The sequence below is a fragment of the Gopherus evgoodei genome, chromosome 14 (genome assembly GCF_007399415.2).
Source record: "Gopherus evgoodei ecotype Sinaloan lineage chromosome 14, rGopEvg1_v1.p, whole genome shotgun sequence".
Lineage (NCBI taxonomy): Eukaryota > Metazoa > Chordata > Testudines > Testudinidae > Gopherus > Gopherus evgoodei.
The window spans coordinates 3,023,774-3,044,483 of record NC_044335.1 but is presented as its reverse complement, the minus strand read 5'-3'; the positions used below and the strand labels follow the sequence as shown (position 1 = coordinate 3,044,483).

At 52.4% G+C, this 20,710-nt stretch overlaps 1 protein-coding gene across 2 annotated transcripts in view; it reads left to right on the top strand.

Annotated features, from left to right (window-relative positions):
- Positions 1–12,626: 12,626 nt before the first annotated feature.
- HM13 (histocompatibility minor 13) overlaps positions 12,627–20,710 on the top strand; it is a 33,137-nt gene continuing 25,053 nt past the window's right edge. For both annotated transcript variants that reach the window (XM_030533179.1, XM_030533178.1), the window contains exons 1-4: positions 12,627–12,836; positions 14,842–14,940; positions 18,044–18,126; positions 20,066–20,154. In XM_030533179.1, coding sequence (XP_030389039.1) covers positions 12,642–12,836; positions 14,842–14,940; positions 18,044–18,126; positions 20,066–20,154 — 466 coding nt within the window. In that variant the 5' untranslated portion in view covers positions 12,627–12,641. The remainder of the gene's footprint in view (positions 12,837–14,841; positions 14,941–18,043; positions 18,127–20,065; positions 20,155–20,710) is intronic.

Here is a 20,710-nt window from a genome sequence, read left to right as displayed (position 1 = left end):
TGATTCCACGATGTGCATGTGTCTATCGCTGACAAAGAGCACACTCTGGGGCTGGATTCCTATGGCTTTCAAGGGACTGGGACAGGGACTGAATGGGGTTGAGATAAAGTCATGTAGAGGTGGGGAGAGGGCAGTAAGGGGAAGAGTTTTCCCTGCATGAAGGGGTTACCAGCCAAGCCCTGGTTTAGAATATGGTTTACAGCTGCTGTTTGTGAGAGAAGGACAGACAATAACAGGAGATTCTCCTGGCCAGGAGACCAGCCCCATAGAAATTGGGACTAGAGCTCCCTAGAGACCTTTCTATCTCCCCTTTGCCTGAAATATGAAACTAGGAATCATCCCTTCTGAGCCTTGAAATGGATTTTTTTAGAGGGGTGTGACAGATCGCAACCAGTGGGGTACAGGAGTCTGGTAGAGAGCAAATATACTGGTCACTGGATGAGTAGTTTTCTGTTCCCTGAGTGACCAGAGCAGGGGCTGTACTGGAGTAATCAGGAACCTGCTAGAACCAATTAAGGCAGACAGGTTGATTAGATCACCTGCAGCCAATCAAGGCAGCTAATCAAGGCACCTGGGTTTAAAAAGGAGCTCTCTCTAGTCAGATGAGGAGGAGCCAAAGGAGAGGAAGTGCGTGTGATGGGCTAGGAGCAAGAGGCACAAGGAGCTGAGAATGAGAGGCTGTGCTGCTGGAGGACTAAGGAGTACAAGCGTTATCAGACACCAGGAGGAAGGTCCTGTGGTGAGAATAAAGAAGGTGTTTGGAGGAGGCTGTGGGGAAGTAGCCCAGGGAGTTGTAGCTGTCATGCAGCTGTTACAGGAGGCACTATAGACAGCTGCAATCCACAGGGCCCTGGGCTGGAACCCAGAGTAGAGGGTGGGCCTGGGTTCCCCCCAAACCTTGCAACTCCTGATCAGACACAGGAGGAGTTGATCCAGACTGTGGGGAAGATCACTGAGGTGAGCAAATCTGCCAATAAGTGCAGGAACCACCAAGGTAGAGGAGAAACTTTGTCACAGGGGATAAATTAAAGAAATTGTCTTTCTTTCCTTCTTGGGCTTGTTTTCCCTGCTTGCACTCTGAATTTAAACTAGCTTTATGTGACCATCACTTATTAGCATGTAGTGTCCAGGAAGTGGATCTCTTGTGTGGACTGGTCAAGGCTGAGGTTGTTGGTGGGGTGGAAATTCTTGAAATCATGGTGGAATTCCTCAAGGGCTTCTTTTCTAGGGGTTCAGATGATGAAGATGTCATCAATGTAGTGCAAGTAGAGCAGGAGCGTTAGGGGACGAGAGCTAAGGAAGTGTTCTAAGTCAGCCATAAAAATGTTTGCATGCTGTGGGGCCATGTGCGTATCCATAGCAGTGCCGCTGACTTGAAGGTATATGTTGTCCGCAAATGTGAAAGAGTTATGAATGAGGACAAAGTCACAAAGTTCTGCCACCAGGTTTGCTGTGACATTATCGGGGATACTGTTCCTGATGGCTTGTAGTCCATCTTTGTGTGGAATGTTGGTGTAGAGGCCTTCTACATCCCTAGCGGCCAGGATGTTGTTTTTAGGAAGATCACAGATTATAGTTTCCTCAGGAAGTCAGTGGTGTCTGTAAGATAGCTAGAAGTGCTGGTAGCCTAGGGCCTGAGGAGGGAGTCTACATAGGTTCTCATTTGGACAAGACAGAGCCTAAAAGGGATCGGGCAAAGCATATTCTAAACTCTTCCTCCCAATGGTACCAGTGCATTGATAACTCAACTATGTTGCTTTCCTCTCAAGAGGCAAGTGCACCCTTCATCCTGTTTCTTCATGCTCTCCTTGGCTAGTTGGGGCAGCCCATAAGGCTTTGAAGGATGTTGTCATTCCCTGGAGCCTGCAGCCATAGGGAGAGAGGAAGTTTGCTCATTTCAGCACTCTAGGTCCAGTATAGCATGGGGAGAGGGGCCAACTCTCAGGTAATCAGGACCCAAATCACTAAAGATTTATAGGCTTAAAACCAACACCTTGAATTCCACTTGGCAACTCTGACATTAATACACATTCTGAAGCCCCAACAGGGCTGCAGTCTCCTTGCAATACATTCACGAGATGCAGAGGCTGCACACGAGGTAATTAGTCATGAGTGAAGCAGATGGCTCTTTGGGTTCAGTGACTGGTGGTAAATTTAATCTGTCACAAACTAAGTAGCCTTAACAACTTGAGCCTACCTAAAGTCTCCTACTCAGAGCCATAGGAAACCTGTGACTCTCATTGCACCCAGCTAGACTCACCATGTTTTATGATGAGTAAATCCCAATTTCCCTTCATTTTAGGATGGTAATGTTTTATTGGCTGGAAACAGCTGCTGTATCCCTCATTGCTACAAATGAAGGACACGTGTCCTTGTCTGGGGGATAGAAAGGGCTCACTTACCCTGTGCCGCTGCCTTTACCAGGTTTGAATTTTATGACTTCCCTGATCAGAGAATATGTGTGAATGACCTCCTCACTCAGGGCTAGCACCTACGGACTGGAAGATCCTGAGATAGACACCTACACAGACAGGCTTAGGCATCAAAAGAAGGATCCACAGGAAGCAGAAGGACTGATTTCAAAAGAGCTTAATTGCAGGGATGAATTGGGAAGAGGACATTGCATCCCAAATGCACCAAGACCCTCCCACCCTTCTGTGGCAGATAGGAAAGAGGGACACTATTTTATGGAGATATACCTAGCTCATAGACAGGGCTGCCCAGAGGATTCAGAGGGGCCTAGGGTCTTCAGCAGCAGGGCCCCCTGCTGCCAAAGAAGCTCCAGGGGCCTGGGCTCCATGAGAGTTTTCTGGGGCCCCTGGAGTAAGTGAAGGATGCCAAAGAACTCTTGTGAGGGCCACTGCAGGGCCCAGGGCAAATTGCCCCACCAGGTGGCCCTACTCATAGAGCTGGAAGGAACCCTGAAAGGTCATGGAGTCTAGCCCCCGCCTTCACTAGGCAGGACCAAGTACTGATTTCAGCCCAGATCCCTGAGTAGCCCCCTCAAGGATTGAACTCACCATCCTGGGTTTAGCAAGCCAATGCTCAAACCACCGAGCTATTCCTCCCCACCAGTCTAGGAGTGTCAGTGTATAAGCTAAGGAGGATGCTTAATAACACAGCCAAGCTGCCAGCAACCCAGGAAGGAAGGAAATATTCACAAGGAAAACACACATTTCAGCCAATTTTCCAGTGGCGCCCTGGCTCCTGTCCAACTGCATGGAAAGTTTGATTTCATTTAAGAGGCATTTTTCCTGAAGAGTTTTCTGCTGAGTCCTGCAGCAGGTGGGATCCAAGGAAGAATAGGGGTGAGAAGGATCCAGTGAGGCAAAAGGGAAGACTCAGAGCGGTTAGCTTTCGCTCTGAACCAGCCAGCCCCAGAACAGGGAAGCCCAGCATAAAACAGGGACATTTGTTAACGATTATAGCTCCAGACTTAGTAATTTATTCAGATTCCTCTGCTAGCTGTATATCTATCTCCTTCTCTTTCATTGCCTTCTTTTGGAAGCCCGTCGTGGCGGTGAGGGTGGAGATGAGAAGGGAGAAGCAGCTGCAAGGAAAGTTAAATACGCAACACTCTGCGTATTAGAAGCGTTGTGCACAAAGAAGCTAGCAACACACACACTGCTCCTGGAGGCAGGCCAGGCATCCTTAGGGTCTGTTTCATTGGTACAACCAGTGTAGAAAGCCCTTGGGCCACATCTCCAAGCACAGGACAGGAGGCCTTTTCTCCCATGTCCCCAACCAGTAAGTGGGTGAGCCTTTTGTACCCTATATTGGCCATGGACAGAGTTTTTACTTTAGGGTTTGGACCAGGACTTCATCTGCAAAGCGTAAAAGTTTTTGGCACCACATCTTCAACAAGGAGGGTTTTGGTACCCTGACTCCACAACACAAACCACAACTGCAGTTACACTGCTCTGCTTATATCCAGCATTCAGTGCTCCATAGAACAGCCTACAAATAAAGAAAAAAGAGGGACCCCTCCCCCCTATTGTCGGGGTGAAAGTAACTTAAAGGACTTGCAGTATTCTGGAATCCTGAGAAGGGGCGTGGCCTCCACTGGAAGAGGTGGAGCCTTTAAATCCCCAGGCCCTTTAAATCAGGATTTAAAGGGCCCAGGGCTAGGGCTGTGGTAGCAGCAGCTGAGAGCCCCAAGCTCTTTAAATCACCCCCGAACTCCCAGCTGTAGAGGTGGTTGGGAGCCCTGGGGTTCAGGAGCAATTTAAGTATGGGGATTTAAAGGGCCCGGGGCTCTAGCTGCTGCTACCACAGCAGAGTCCCAGGCCCTTTAAATTGCCGACAGAGCCCCAGGGCTCCAGCAGCAGGGCCTGGGGCTCCAGCTGCCGCTACCCTCCAGTTCCCTTTAAATTGTCTCTGGAGCCCTGCTGCCAGAGCGCTGGGGTAGCGGTGGCAGGGCTCCGGTGGCTATTTCAAGGGCCCAGGGTGATAGAGGCAGCAGGAGACCCAAACCCTTTCAATAGCCACCAGAGCCCTGCCGCCGCTACCCCAGGGCTCCGGCAGGCTCTGGGGGCTATTTAAATGGCTCTGGCCCTTTAAATTGTCCCAGAGCTCTGGGGTAGCGGCAGTGGGGCTCCAGCAGTGATTTAAAGGACCCGGGGTGGTAGCGGCAGCAGGACCCCTGAGTCCTTTAAATCACCACCCAAGCCCCACAGCCGCTACCCCAGGGCTCTGGCAGCGGGGCTCTGGGCTTCAGCCCTTTAAATTGCTGCCTCAGGAAGCTGGTCCACCCTGGTATGGCACACGAGCTCCTGCCAGCAGGGGTGGCAGGTTTGTAGAAATTTTGGTGGTGCCCAGAACCTGCCCCTGCCCAAACTTTGCCCCCTCAAACTCCACCCCCCACACATCCAAGACTCTGGGAGGGAGTTTGGGTGGAGGAGGAGGTCTGGGGTGCAGGCCCTGAGCTGGGGCAGGGAACTGGGGTGCAGGCTGCAGGCTCTGGGAGGAAGTTTGGGGATGGGAGGGAGTGTGGAGAGAGGGGGTGCAGGTTCTGGGAGAGAGTTTGGGGATTGGAGGGAGGCGGAGCAGGGGTGAGGGCTGTGGGGTGAGGCTGGGGGTGGTTCTGGGATGTGGCTGGGGATGAGGGGTTTGGGGTGTGGGAGGGGACTCAGGGCTGAGGCAGAGGGTTAGGGTGCAGGGGGATGAGGGCTCTGGCTGGGGCTGGAGATGAGGGGTTTGGGTGTTGGAGAGGCTCAGGGCTAGGACACAGTTGAGGTGTAGGGGGATGAGGGCTCTGGCTGGGCGTATGGGCTTTGGGGTGTGGCAGGGCTGGGGATGAGTTTGGGGTGCAGGCAGGCTGCCCTGGGACTGGAGCCAGAGAGAAGGACTCCCCCCAGCCCTCTCCTTGCTGGCAGCAGTGAGCTCTGGGGTAGGGACCCCCTTCCCCCCCCCCCACTGTCACTGCACGTGCTCCTATGGCCCCTCTAAGGTCCAGGAATCCCCCTCGCCTCTCCTGTGGTGGGTGCCATGCCGGTGGGGGGGGTCTGCCATCACATGTGCCTCCTCCCCTGCTGCTGCCCCTCACTGTAGCTTCACTTGGGCTGCCCCTTGCCCAGCGTGAGGCAAGAGCAGTGACTGCGGGCAGGGGGGTGGCTGCACCGGTGGAGGGTCCCACTGGAAAATGAAAGGGTCCGAGAGGGAAGGGCAGCCTGCCCTGGCATGAGTGAGGGGGGCACTAGGACCCTGTGGCGGCAGTTAATGCAGGCAGGCAGCAGGGAGCTGCAGGGGATGGGGAGAGACAAATGCTCTGCTCCTGGACCCAGGGAGGTGCATGGGGGCAGCAAAGGGGGGGCCGGGGCACACTCAGGGGAGGGGTGGGGGGGCAGCAGGTGGGACCAGGGGGGAGACCCGGCCCTGAACTTTCATGGAGCCGGGCTCCCGGACCCTCAATTTGCTGGAGCCCAGAGGCGGAGTCAGAGAGGGAGAGAATGCTCCATTTTCTTGCTGGTAGCTACTGCACTTTTTCTTACCGGTCCTCCATCCCGGCCCGTACCTGCTTACTTTCACCTCTGCATATTGTACCCTTTTACACAAAGCTGCAGGGAGGCCAGGGAGTACACTGGTTGTCTGTCTATCAAGCACCTATTCACAGCAGTATCTAGTCCTGAAATACAGACTTAAGGACCACAGTCATAGCTTATAAAACTAGAAGGAACTATTGTGATCATCTGCTCTGGCCTCCAGGATAACACAAGCCATAGGATTTCCCTGAATTCATTCTGGTTTGACCTACAGTGGATTGTTTAGAAAAACATCCAATCTGTATTTAAAAGGTTCCAGGGATGGAGAATCCACCACAACCCTTGGTAAGTTGTTACTTGCTCTCACTGTTGAAAATTTGCGCCTTATTTCTAGTCTGAATTTGCCTAGCTACAGCTTCCAGGCTGCACATGGCCCTTGTTACACCTTTGTCTGCGAGATTTAAGCGCCCTCTTATCAAGTTTTTGTTATCCAGGTAGTGACTATTGGACTGATGCTATACTCGTCCTGAAGGGAGCCAGACTGGCTAGCACTCTGATGCTAAGGGATGACCTTGTAGATGCTGGGGCTCCATTTTGTCTGGTGTTGTTCCCAGTCCACTGTGAGTGATCAGTCCCTGTGCTCCTGCCCAGGCAGCAAACTAGCATCAGAGACTTTTCAGTAACTGGAAAAACTGCTGTCCCAAGCTAGAGCAGTTCAGACACTGCAGCTCTCTGAACACAACCAGACACACTAAATCGCTCAATGGTGTCGCCCTCCGGATGCAGATTATGGAGAGAGGGGCTGCGAAGTCTTCTCGTCCACACATCTATCAGCTGGATTCTGCTGACCTCTGGCTGCTCTCGGGCTAAACAGCAGCTCACTCCAAGCAGCCAGCTCAGGTAAGAGTTTTCTGGGGATGATGTATTTGTTCTATCATGGTTCCTCCAAGCTCTTCCTGGTGACCCAGGCAACCCTCTGTCTTTCCCCCTCTATTATATCCCATTCACAGTATGAATCCTATATCAACCCCACCATCATTCTGGATGAGGAGAGCTGGAAATGGCTCCCCCTCCGCCCCTCCCTAAATGCCCACATGAATACTTGTGAATCAGCCAAACTGTTCCCTGGAGAGTGATCTGAGGGGGACTCCCTCTTGCTGTGGCTACCTTTGCAGTGTCACTCTCTAGTGCCAACCCAGGAATGAAAGACTACAGCACAAGTCCCAACACTGGATCCTCTGCATGGTAATGCACTACATTTCCACTAGCCTGGGGGCGGGCTCTGTTCCCACAGAAATCTCATGAAGACGTGGGGCCAGGTCTGTGGCAAGCCCTCCACACTTTTTTTTTTTTTTCACTGCCTGAATTGCTCAAGGTGACGCATGTCTGGATCAAATATCCTTTCTCTGTCACAGGGTGTGTTCTCCATCTCTTTCAGCTTGAGTGATCAGAATGTGGGTCAATCTCCAGACACAAAAGGAAAGAGATCTCTCATTTCTAATCTGGGGGGTCTCTTATCTGGGAATTTGCTGCTGTTAGCAACTGCCTGGCAAATGCCACTTGGCTGGCAACTCGTGATCTGGTTGATTAGCTAATCAATAACACCCTGTTCCATTGCTATAGCTGTAGTACAGGAATACAGTTGAATATGTAGCAACAGTTGTGGCATTTAGAAAAAAGACCTGACTTGCGTGCTCTAAAAGGCCAGGTTTATTTTGTGCCATGGGGGACACAGAGCTGTGCTGTGTGAAATGTCTAGTTATATAACAGCTTGTACTCACTTTGTCAAAGAAAATATGTATAACACCTCGGCTGTGTTGGCCTTAGGCCTGTGCCAGCTGTGTGATCACAATTATTACCCATCGTAATAACTGGGCTTACAAATTTATCCTAATTGTGAGCTCAACTGTAAGAAGTACTTGAAAGGTCATAAGATGTCACAATAACCTATAACAACAAAAGTTGATGGGGGAAAAAGTATGAAAGTGAGACAGACTGAATTAGTCCAAATAAAAAGACCTCCTGAAATAACTCATGGACTGTGCTAAGATCATGCTTGGTAAACAGAAATCAGTGAACCAAAATTGGTGCATTGGAAACTAGACCTAACTGGTGGACAAAATAATGAGATGGGCTATTCCAACCATCATTCCTTTGTGAATCCTTAAAGAAGTAGACTTTGGGGAGAAAAATTTGGCTACTGGAGCAAGCTTCAACATCATGGCTACCATGCCCACCGTCTCCTGAGATGCCAGGCCTTCATCATCCTGATCCTGAGAGAAATCCTGACTAGACTGAGCAGAAAGAGGGACCCAAATGCTGAGAAATGCAAGTACTGCACATTGGAAAACATAATCATAACTATACTTATAAAATAATGGGTCTAAATTAACTGCTACCAATCAAGAAAGATGGAGTCACTGTGGATAGTGCTCTGAAAACATCCACTCAATGTGCAGCAGCAGTCAAAAAAACTAACAATGTTGAGAATCATTAGGAAAGGAATAGATAATAAGACAGACAATATCATATTGCCTCTATATAAATCTATGATATGCCCACATCTTGAATACTGTGTGCAGATCTGGTCCCCCTATCTCAAAAAAGATATACTGGAATTGGAAAAGGTACAGAAAAGAGCAACAAAAATTAGGGGTATGGAACAGCTTCCGTATGAGGAGAGATTAATAAGACTGGGACTGTGGAAAATAAGCGACTGGGGGGGGGTATGATAGAGGTCTATAAAATCATGGCTGGTGTGGAGAAAGTAAATAAGGAAGTATTGTTTATTCCTTCACAGAACACAAGAACTAGGGGTCACCAAATGAAATTAATAGGTTTAAAACGAACAAAAGAAGTATTTCTTCACACAGCACACCATCAACCTTTGGAACCTGTTGCCAGAGGATGTTGTGAAGGCCAAGACTATAGCAGGGTTCAAAAAAGAATTAGATAAATTCATGGAGCATAGGTCCATCAATGGGTATTAACCAAGATTTACAGGGAGGGTGTCCCTAGCTTCTGTTTGCCAGAAACTGGGAATGGGTGACAGAGGATGGATCACTTGATGATTCTCTGTTCTGTTCATTCCCTCTGAAGCACCTGGCACTGGCCACTGTCCAAAGACAGGATACTGGGCTAGATGGACCCTTGGCCTGACCCAGTGTGGCCATTCTTATGTTCAAATGACATTGCCACCTCCACTGGCTCCAGCTTAATCCCAAACACCACCTGGGATGAAGTGGGAACAGATTTTAACAGCATCTTTGATTCCATCTAAGAGACTGTCAGACAAAGGGGTTTTTCCTTCTAAACACTCTCTTCAGCTACAGGGAAAGGGAACAAAGGTTGTTGGTAAAATGAAAGTCTTGTTTCATATTTTATATTTTAAATGCTTTAACTATTGTGTTCTCCTTTGTTAAAAGGATTTTTACTGGGTACTTGCCATGGCACTAAGCAGCCCGAGGTCTCTGTATATGAAAACCTGGACCTGGTTCATCACTGTTGGACAGTGAGCAGATTATGTTAACACCTTCAGCCCATATATTCATCTAAACTAATACAAGAGACCTGCCTCACAAGCCAGCCCAATAATCAAAGCACGCAAGCCCTAATTGCCCAGCCACAGTCAAGTCTATCTAGTACCCATGGAGGCCTGTTAAATGGGGTGTGGCACAGACCCATGTACGTGTTGCACTATCAGGGTGGGGGAGTGACTGGGAATGCAGCTCATGCTGGCTGGTGCACCAGCATAGTGCACAGGTCTCTACTTCCACACAGGGCTTGCAAAGCTCATTAGATACCTATTAGTCAAGGGGATAAGCCAGCTAGCCCAGGGGTAAGCACAAAAGATAGAGGAAGTAAGGGGCTCTACCGCTGGAGGCCGGGGTGAAACCATGTCCCCTGCTAGGAGTTCTGCCAAGCTCCTCTTGGTGCTGCTTGGGGGCTCTGTCAGTCTGGGGTTAGCAGGAGGCTGATAGTTAGAAGCTGTTGGATGGGAGAAGGGGGCTCTGTTTCTTCCGTCCTGGCAAGAGTCTCCTTGTGGCCCTGTGGGAAGGGAGCCCCTACTCTACCCTGCTGGGGACACAGGTCACAGGCTCAAGGATAGGGGCCTGGGAATGGGGGCCCAGGCCAGGGGAGAGAGGATGGGGCCTGGGGCTAGGGCTTATGGGTGAGACAGGCCTGGCCCCGGGGTTGGGTAGGGTTGTCAACCCTCCAGGATTGTCCTGGAGTCTCCAGGAATTAAAGATTATGTTTTGTGAGGAAATCTCCAGGAATACATCCAACTAAAATTGGCGACTCTTGAGTGGGAAGGCCAGGCTGGGGGGCCAGGCCAGGAAGAGGGAGGCCTGGGGTGGGGGTCCTGGCCAGGGGGGAGGCAGGCTGGGTGGCCAGGCCAGGAGGAGCGAGGCGGGGGGGGGCAGGTTAGGGGAGGACAGGCTGGGGGGCCAGGTCAGGAAGAGGGAGGCCTGGGGTGGGGGTCCTGGCCAGAGGGTGGGGCAGGCTGGGTGGCCAGGCCAGGAGGAGCGAGGCAGGGGGTGGCAGGTTAGGGGAGGACAGGCTGGGGGGCCAGGTCAGGAAGAGGGAGGCCTGGGGTGGGGGTCCTGGCCAGAGGGTGGGGCAGGCTGGGTGGCCAGGCCAGGAGGAGCGAGGCCGGGGGGGGGGCCAGGTTAGGGGAGGCCAGGCTGGGGGGCCAGGCAGAGGGAGGCCAGAGGTGGGGGTCCTTGCCGGGGGGGCCAGGCCAGGAAGAGGGAGGCCTGTGGTGGGGGTCCTGGCCGGGGGGGGGGGGCAGGCTGGGTGGCCAGGCCAGGAGGAGCGAGACCAGGGGGGGGGCCAGGTTAGGGGAGGACAGGCTGGGGGGCCAGGCGGAGGGAGGCCAGAGGTGGGGGTCCTTGCCAGGGGGGGGGCAGGCCCAGGAGGAGGGAGATGGGGTGGGGGGCCAGGTTAGGGGAGGACAGGCTGGGGGGCCAGGGGGAGGGAGGCCAGAGGTGGGGATCCTTGCCGGGGGGGGGGGCAGGCCCAGGAGGAGGGAGACCAGGGGTGGGGGTCCCGCCCCGGGGGGGCAGGCTGGGGGCCGGGAGGAGGGAGGCCAGAGGTGGGGGCGGCAGGCTGGGGGGCCCGGCTGGGAGGAGGGAGGCCGGGGGGGGCAGGTTAGGGGAGGACAGGCTGGGGGGCCAGGCCAGGCCAGGAAGAGGGAGGCCTGGGGTGGGGGTCCTGGCCAGAGGGGGGGGGCAGGCTGGGTGGCCAGGCCAGGAGGAGCGAGGCCGGGGGGGGGGCAGGTTAGGGGAGGACAGGCTGGGGGGCCAGGCGGAGGGAGGCCAGAGGTGGGGGTCCTTGCCGGGGGGGGGCAGGCCCAGGAGGAGGGAGACCGGGGTGGGGGGCTAGGTTAGGGGAGGACAGGCTGGGGGGCCAGGTGGAGGGAGCCCAGAGGTGGGGGTCCTTGCCAGGGGGGGGCAGGCCCAGGAGGAGGGAGACCAGGGCGGGACCCCCACCCCGGGGAGGCAGGCTGGGGGCCGGGAGGAGGGAGGCCAGATGTGGGGGCGGCAGGCTGGGGGGCCTGGCCGGGAGGAGGGAGGCCGGGGGGGCAGGTTAGGGGAGGACAGGCTGGGGGGCCGGGCCAGGCCAGGCCAGGAAGAGGGAGGCCTGGGGTGGGGGTCCTGGCCGGGGGGGGGCAGGCTGGGTGGCCAGGCCAGGAGGAGCGAGGCCGGGGGGGGCCAGGTTAGGGGAGGACAGGCTGGGTGGCCAGGCCAGGAGGAGTGAGGCCGGGGGGGGGGCAGGTTAGGGGAGGACAGGCTGGGGGGCCAGGCGGAGGGAGGCCAGAGGTGGGGGTCCTTGCCGGGGGGGGGGCAGGCCCAGGAGGAGGGAGACCGGGGCGGGACCCCCACCCCGGGGAGGCAGGCTGGGGGCCGGGAGGAGGGAGGCCAGAGGTGGGGGCGGCAGGCTGGGGGTCCCGGCTGGGGGGTGGGGGTCCAGGGCCGGGGGGGGGCAGGCTGGGGGGCCAGGCGGAGGGAGGCCAGAGGTGGGGGTCCTTGCCGGGGGGGGCAGGCCCAGGAGGAGTGAGACCGGGGTGGGGGCCGGGAGGAGGGAGGCCAGAGGTGGGGGTCCTTGCCGGGGGGGGGGCAGGCCCAGGAGGAGGGAGACCGGGGCGGGACCCCCACCCCGGGGAGGCAGGCTGGGGGCCGGGAGGAGGGAGGCCAGAGGTGGGGGCGGCAGGCTGGGGGTCCCGGCTGGGGGGTGGGGGTCCTGGCCGGGGGGGGGCAGGCTGGGGGGCCAGGCGGAGGGAGGCCAGAGGTGGGGGTCCTTGCCGGGGGGGGGCAGGCCCAGGAGGAGTGAGACCGGGGTGGGGGCCGGGAGGAGGGAGGCCAGAGGTGGGGGCGGCAGGCTGGGGGTCCCGGCCGGGAGGAGGGAGGCCGGGGCGGGGGTCCCGGCCCGGGAGGGGGAGGGGGAGGGGCTGGTCTAGGCCTAGGCGTGTCCCTTGCTCATCCCCGGTTGGTGCAGCCGCAGCAGCGGGTCCCTTGGTAACGGAGCCGGCTCGGTTGCTAGGGGGCTGGGCCAGGCTGGCGCAGGCGCGCTTCTCACTTCCGGCTCTTAAGGGAACGTGTCCCTGAGGCGGTGGGGTTGCCGGGCCGGAAGTGCGGACCGCGTTGGGAGCAGGCAGCGATGGCGGAGCAGGCTACGTCTCCCTTGAGCGAAGCGCACAACGTGAGCGGGCCCGGGGAGGCCCCCGCCGCCGGCCCGGCGCGCCCGCCCGCCACCCCCGAGGGCATGGCCCTGGCCTACGGCAGCCTGGTGCTCATGGCGCTGCTGCCCATCTTCTTCGGGGCGCTGCGCTCCGTCACCTGTGCCAAGAGCAAGGTAAGCTCCGCCCCCCCCGGACCGGGCCCCTCGCGGGCCGCGCGCTCCGGAGCAGCCCCTTGGAGTGTCTGCCGCGTCCCGGGGACCGCCCACGCGGAGGGGCCGTGATTCCGCCTCTTGCTGCTCTGGTTGACCGCCAGTGACAGGTCCGCCTTTTGCTCTGGTCCCCCACTGCCCCCCGAGACACCGAGGCCTCCTGATCGTCTTGCTCTGCTCAGAGATTCCCCCCGCGTGCCGCGGAGAGGAAAGTCCTGAGCCTCCTCCAGGGACTGGGAGCCATATGTGCACACATGGGGGCCAGGGTGTTTTCATCCCCCCAGGTAGTACTGCTCCCCTCCTGGCAAGAGATGCCCTCTAGCTACTGGTCCCTCCTCTCTGCCTGTGACCCATAGGGTTCTGCTTTCATCCCCTACTACTGCCTTCATTCTCTCCATCTGGAGAGAGAGAACCCATAGGATACCTCTGCCTTCTTGATTATTGCCCCCTGGGTAGTGAGTGCCCCTCTTGGCTCAGGAGAAGTTCATGTATCCTTGGAAAGCTTCTAAGCACCATCATCCCTTTTTGAGTAATGCATCCACCAGACAGCTGAGCCTGGGTTCTGTTTCTATTCCTCTGGCTTTCTCCTGCGTCCTCTCACTATCCTCCACGGAGATGCCTTCTCTGTCTGAGAGAATTGTGCTCCCAGCTTTAGGTTAAACAAGCGCCTTTCAGGGTGTCTACGTGTACTTGGTCCTGCCTCATTGCAAGAGACTGCATTAGATTAACCTCCCAAGGTCTGTTCCAACCCTGCATTTCTATGATTTTGCGCATTAGCCTGTCCCCTTCTTGGGGGCTGTCTAGTAATGGTAGCTCACCTTGGTTTTCCCAGTTTTATCACATTTTCTTCTCTAATACCTAGCTTTGGGAGTTTATTATAGCCACGTTGTTCAGTATGTGCTAGATGGAAATAAAGCTGCGGAGTTAACAGACCTTGCTGCAGAGAATGAACAATTCTTTGGGTACTTAGATATTGTCTTGAGCTGGGGAATGCTGTGTAGCAGCCAGCTGTATGCTCTATATGAGTCGTCACTACTTTCATATGGTTGCTTTGCATAAGTGGTAGCAGTAGGGTGCATTCTGCTCAGGCAGGATTGCAAGTGTGTTGTGAAAGTTTCTGTGTCTTGATTAGCCAAACAGCTAATGCCAAGTGTTGAGTACAGTCAGCTGTTTGTGAGTGATGCTGCTTTCACATTCCAAGTAGGCTGCTAGCCATTGTACTCTGCTGTGTGGTCTGGGTACCACAGCAAGGCTACTGATGTCATGGAGAGGATGCAGTATAGGAGAACAAAAGATCATATCAGGAGTTGAGGACCTACATTGAGAGAATCAGACTTTGCTCGGTCAAAACAAGAGACTTCAAGTTACCTAATAGATGCTTCCTTATTGAAAGGAATTTACAAAATTGATACATCTTTCACACTAGTAAGCGGCTCAGTGCAAGGGTGCATCCGAAGAATGTGATGAGTAAATCGGTGGCTGGACAGAACTGTCATTCAGTAGGTAATAAACATATGGCATACACAGATGAGGAAGCTAAATGAAGCCAAGAATATGAATAATGTTGAAACAGTTCTGATGCAAGAATAGCACAGAGGGGCTGCCGAGCCAGCAGTGTCCAACACGCCTCTGCTGAGCTGGGGGAGTAGGAAGAGAGAACTGGGGAGGGAGGTCAGCTCAGAAGGCCCGCTGCTTTCTCCCCCACCAAAAAAGTAGTAAACTCTGGCGATTCCTGCTAGGACAAAGGTGGGCAGGTATCTGTTTCTGAATCAGTTTATGCTTTTAATAAAGGCTCGGCAGGGATGACTGGAAGCCAGCAAGCAACCTGCATCCATGTGAGCCCAGCGTTGATTAGTTCTGCAGAGTCCAGCAAGCTGATAGCTCTGCTGGTGCTTCTGGACCTCTTCTCCCCAATGTGTTGATACAGAGAGCAAACTAATCTACAGATGTGCTCTTCTTCCCTCTCTAGAATGCCTCAGATATGCCAGAGACTATTACCAGTCGGGAGGCTGCTCGCTTTCCGATTGTCGCCAGTTGCACCCTCCTCGGACTCTACCTCTTCTTCAAAGTAAGTAAGCCACTTAGATCTTATGTTGTTGGGGGCCATAGAAATGTGTAAGCTCCTTCTTTGCTTGTCATTTGTTTTAACCTCTCTACCTTACTGCATTCATGTTTAAATCACATCAAGACTGATCACAGCCTGCAGTGCAGACATCTCAAAGAGCAGTCTGAAAGGCTCTTTTTGGCTTGCTGTATTGTGATCTCTGGGTGCACAGTGTGTTGAAATTGCACAGGTTTTAGAGATCCTTGCAACATTGCTAGGCAGTGAGAGACATTAGGGATGGAGTCACAGCCTTTATTCTGAATTATCTGACTTTTATGGCAAGTCTGAGTCTGTGTACAAGTAATTGCTTATGAAATAAGGCCAAAGAGCCAATGAAAATTGAGTCGATTCTCAGACTACTAAGCACATGTGGCCTTCCCTGACACGCTGTGGTGCTGTCTCTGAAGTCTGAGATGTAGTAACTGATAACTCAGTGACCTGACCGAAAGCAGAGAAGAATGAAGGTATATGAACTGTAGCTTCTTCCAAGTTTGTTTCATGTTCCTTTCCAGCTGTAATCAGCCTTAGGCATTGATAAATGGAAGCTCCAGCTAGCTGAGAAGGTAAAAGATGACATTTTTACTTATAGACAATCTTCCACATGTTTCATAGGGGAAGCCTCAGAGAATTACTATACCCGCATCCATAGGCGGCGAGTTATATGGGCCCGTGGTATCTATACTGCACCAATATTCGGGAAGGTGGACCCGGCTCCACCAATGTTTGGGCTGATATTTTCAGAGCCGTCCCATCCATAGGACGGACCAAGGCAACCGCCCTGGGCCCTGCACTTCAAGGGGCATAGGGTCCAGGGGATCTGGGGGTTTAGCAGGGGGGCTGGCACTGTCAGCAGCAAGTGACCTGGCCCCAGCTCACCCTCTGCTCTGCCTCTTCCTGCCCCTGCTCCACTCCACCCCCACTCCACCCCTTCCCCCAAGCCTTCGCCCTGCCTCTTCCCGGGGTTGCCCCAGTCCATCCCATGGACTGGACAGCTCTGCTGGACCCATTCTGGGCACCACCAAAAATTATACAAATCTGGTGCCCATGCCCACATCTCGGGTTACATGAAAATGCCAGAACTGTAGCTAGAGGTCATGGCAGTAATGGCTTTAGGCCTTGTATATGAGAATAGTGGCACTGATGTAACTAAATTGACTTAGGCTTCATCTGTGTGAGAATGTTTGTACTGAAATTACGAGGAGTCCTTGTGGCACTTTAGAGACTAACATTTATTTGGGCATAAGCTTTTGTGGGCTAAAACCCACTTCATCAGATGCATGGAGTGGAACATACAGTAGGGAGTAGGGTCAGTGTGACCCCCGACTTGGTAAGGTAACTCCCATCTTTTCATATGCTGTGTATTTATGCCTCCGTACTTTATATTCCACTCCATGCATCTGATGAAGTGGGTTTTAGCCCACAAAAGCTTATGCCCAAATAAATGTTAGTCTCTAAAGTGCCACAAGGACTCCTCATTGTTTTTGCTAATACAGACTAACACGGCTGCCACTCTGAAACCTGTACTAAAGTTGACCTATGTAGTTAAACCCATACAAATCCCCTGTGTAGCTGCGCTTAAGGTAGCAAATTACCAATTTAAACTGAAGCTTAAACTGGCTTAAGTTTGTCTACATGGGGGAATGTACAGGCCTAACTAGTTTACAATTTAAAATCAGCTTAGTTAAAGCAGTACAGACTTTCTTTTATTGAGGAGGCCTTAGTTAAGAATTCATTTCAACTGCCATTCTAATCCTTCATCACTTACAGTTTTCTCATACTTCTCTGGGCTGTAATCTTCCATTCCAGTCCAGGGGGAATTTATTTTTAGACTACTTGAATGAAATTGGTTCAGGCATATCTGAGTTATGTGAGCATTGGGGATGGGGGAATACTTCTCTAAAAATACCATCTGGATAGGGTTCTTGCTCCTGGAATAGGGGAGACCAGAAGCCAGGATCCCTACTATTTATGGCATCCCCCTGCTATTTATGGCATCCCCCCACCATGGTTACAAATACTGCCCATCAAATGTTCTGGTCAGTTCCTTCTTGCCTGTGGTCAGAGAAGGTATTCTCCCTAAGAGACCCAATATCCTGCAGTGTCAGGATGTTAGCAGGACTCCTCGGGTACCTTTACTATCCCTTATCTTTTGGTCATGCCAGGTGTGGCTGTGAAGTGTCTCAAGGCAAAGTGCTAAACGTGTGCAATGTGGACAGATTAATGTTGCCACATGAGCCTTCACTTGGATAGGTTTAAATTGTTACTGTGATGTTACTCTGCAATAAGCATTTGTATTTTAATTTCTCTCTGTTTTAGGAGAGTACAAGAAAAGCTCAAAGGCTGACCTAAGTGCCTCTGGGCACATTTAGCTAGGTTACGTGTGTGTGTGAGAGAGAGAGAGAGGGACAGATAGAGAAATTGTGCAGCCTTATAGCCTGCATTCATGCATTTCAGAGGGGTAGGGCGGACCATGAGTTTAGCATGCCTTTGGAACTGAAGGGCAGGGGAAATGCTACCTTAATTCAGTTTTCATAGAAATGTAGGGCTGGAAGAGACCTCAAGAGGTTATCTTGTCCAGTCCCCTAGATTGAGGCAGGACTAGGTCAACCTCTGTCATTTTTTGTTTTCAAGCTGTTGCATGAATTTAACAATTTCATGCTCCAATCACATGCTGATTTTTTCTCCAAAAGAGAAGTGTTTGGAAAAAATGCGTGCCCTTTCCTGCAATTTTTTTGTTTTTAAATCATTCTGAATGGCTCGCTGTTGCATGTGGTAATATAGACTCTGGAGATGGCCAGCTATCCCACGTGGCCCTTATTATGTGATTGGGGGACTAGTCATTTATTTTAATTTCTTTTTTATTTTAATCCTGCTGGTGTGAAATATAGTAAATATGTCGAGTTTTAGTCATTCTAAGTCACTTGTCACAACCGTGACCAGAAAGCAGTGACACGTAACTTGCTAGTTACATCACAGCTGTGTAACATGTAAAGGAGTTCTTGCCTTTTCTGCCACCTGCAAGGTGGGAATTGCAATTGTAACTGAATCTCGTTCTTTTGCCTTCTAGATCTTCTCTCAAGAATATATCAATCTGTTGCTCTCCATGTATTTCTTTGTCTTGGGGATCCTAGCCCTGTCTCACACCATCAGGTAAAAGCTGGGGGGGTACCTCAATATTGTATGGTAAACTCTGTCCTGGTGACTAGGGGAGTGTATAGGGAAGTGCCCTCTGGCGTATGTGCACCTAGGAAAGAGGGCAGATTGGACTTGTTTATTCCCAGAGTGCTCTTACCTTGCAGCAGTAATAATACGACCTAGCTCTTACATAGCGTTTTTCATCCGTAGAACTCTAAGCACGTTACAAAAGAGGGCAGCAACATCGTCTCTGCCTCAGCTTCCCTGTCTGTAAGTCATAGAGAGGTGAAGTGACTTGCCCAAGGTCACATAGCAGACCTGTGGAGGAGCCAGGCATAGAACCCAGCTCTCCCTAGCCCCAGGCTGGTTGACAAAGCACTGGGTTATGCTGCCTGCAAAAGCATTTGGATTTATGCTGTTACTGCACCATAGGTGTGCATGCCCAGCAAGGCACTGTCCCTCTCCTGAGCAGCTTACAGCGTAGGTTGTATTTAAGCAGGACAGAGAGAACGTTTTGCTTTGAACAGCAACTGAGAGAGATGGTTGTGAAATCCTCAATGGGCTTTTATTGCCAGAGCTTGTGCCTCGGCAAAGCCAGTTGGGAAATGTGTTTACAAAGCACAAACCTCAGTGAAAACTGCAGGCTACATTCTCAACTGCGCTGGGACAAAATGTGATACGGTCCAGGAAGCAGGTGGAATTGGGCCACCGTCCTGCTCCATCCCCCATGCCTGTGGCTAGCCACAGCCAGCCCTGCCTCCCACTGCAAGTTAGAGCAGTCGGAGCTCATTGCACCAGCAAGGCTCACTAGAGTGTAGTGTACTCCAGCCTGCCCCTTCCTGCCCCATCCACCAGAGGGGCCAGCTCGGCCAGCTTTGCACCAGTTGAGGACTCTGCCTTTTCAGGGGAAACTGGTCGCCCATGGAAGACAGTGTTTAAGGGCCCTTTGCACCTTAGAATAGGGTAGGATCTGGCCTTGGATGTTGCAATCTCATCTGAGCTTTTCTAGAAAAGTAAAGTTATTGTGAGGAGAGAAGAATCGACTTTCTGTCTCCTGAGCTGTTTGGGGCCTTTTGGGGGTGGTACTAGGAGGGGAAAGATCCTGTAACCTAAAGGAAGGGGTTTTAATCCCTACATGGACCCCTCTGACTTCTGATATTCGTTCAACTGGGCCCTGCAAACCCAGGAGGTTGTGGGCTTTTGGGACAGAGATAACTTTCCCCAGGTTTTTGGATTATGGTGTTTTGCCTTTTTCTCTCTAGATGTGCTGACACAAACACATTAGCTACTGCCTGAGATGGTATTGCTGGTTTCAGGCTTCGAATGGGGGTCTCTCCTCTGCAAGTCTCTGATTCAGGAGACTCATGGGATGTTGCAGGAAGATACACTAGAAACTGTTAGGTGGGCTAGGGCATACAGAGGGCAATCCAGAGTGAGCTACAACCTCACGGTGTTAGGAGGTGTGATGAATGAGAAATGAGAACCATCACTCCTGAGCACTAGCAGAATTGGGATTAGGCTTCTCTGCCTCCAGAGCTCCCCTTTCTCTCTGGCTAATGCTAAGCCAACCCTCCCGTGGGTGACTCTGAAAAGCATTGGAATGCAGCCAATTGCACCAAATTGGCATGCTTCCAAAATATACCCAGCAATGGTCCCCTGCAGGCCCCCCTACAAATTGGTTTGAATACTGCCTATAACCTTACAAAGACTCTCTCTTGCCGGTTAGAACCTGGTGACAGTCACAGCCCTGGCTGTGCCAGTATCTCAGGAATGTTCAGCAAGTCACTTTGTTGTTCTGTACTTGAGTTTCTCCATCTGTACAGTGGGGATAGGGCAGAGATGTTGGGACTTAATTTTTGTAATGGGATTTGCAGTCATCCTGGAGGTGCTAGGGAAGTGCATTGAATTCACAGGTGCTTCTGCAGGATTGACCTTCTCTCCATCTCTATTTCAGCCCCATCATGAACAAATTCTTCCCAGCTAACTTCCCCAGCAAACAGTACCAGCTTCTTTTCACGCAGGGCTCAGGGGAAAACAAGGAAGGTATTTCTATTTTGCCTGCTTTCTCTTGGGACTTTATTGTTCTCCTTCTTGTTTCCTACTTCATGTGCTCTTACTCTCCCTCAGCTTGTCAACTTTCAACCCTTCATTGAATCAAAATATTTTGGACTCTCTGCCTCTCATTCCCCACTCCATGCTGCTAGGGTCTGTTTGGATATACCCAGTGCTCTTTAGATACTGTGCATTTGCTGTTGGACCTCTTTAGTGTCTCCCTGTCGGCTGCCTTCTGGTCAGATGGAAGATTCCAGTATCAGGGCGCTGCAGAAATGAAACTGATAAAGAGAATTCATTGTTAATATTTTTATCTAAGGCTTTTATGTAATTTAGTGCTGTCTACGGTGCTCCTGATCTCCACGCACTGATGGTCTGTGCACAAGTAGAATGTTTCACCTAGCAGAAGAAGTACTTTCCGCTAGTTAACTGTGTGAATGTGAAAGGCAAAAAGGCATACACCTCCTGAGACAGCTATGTGTATACAATCCCAGCAAACCTGAGTTCAGTGTCCTTCCTGGCAGCAAGACAATCTGCCGAGGAAAAG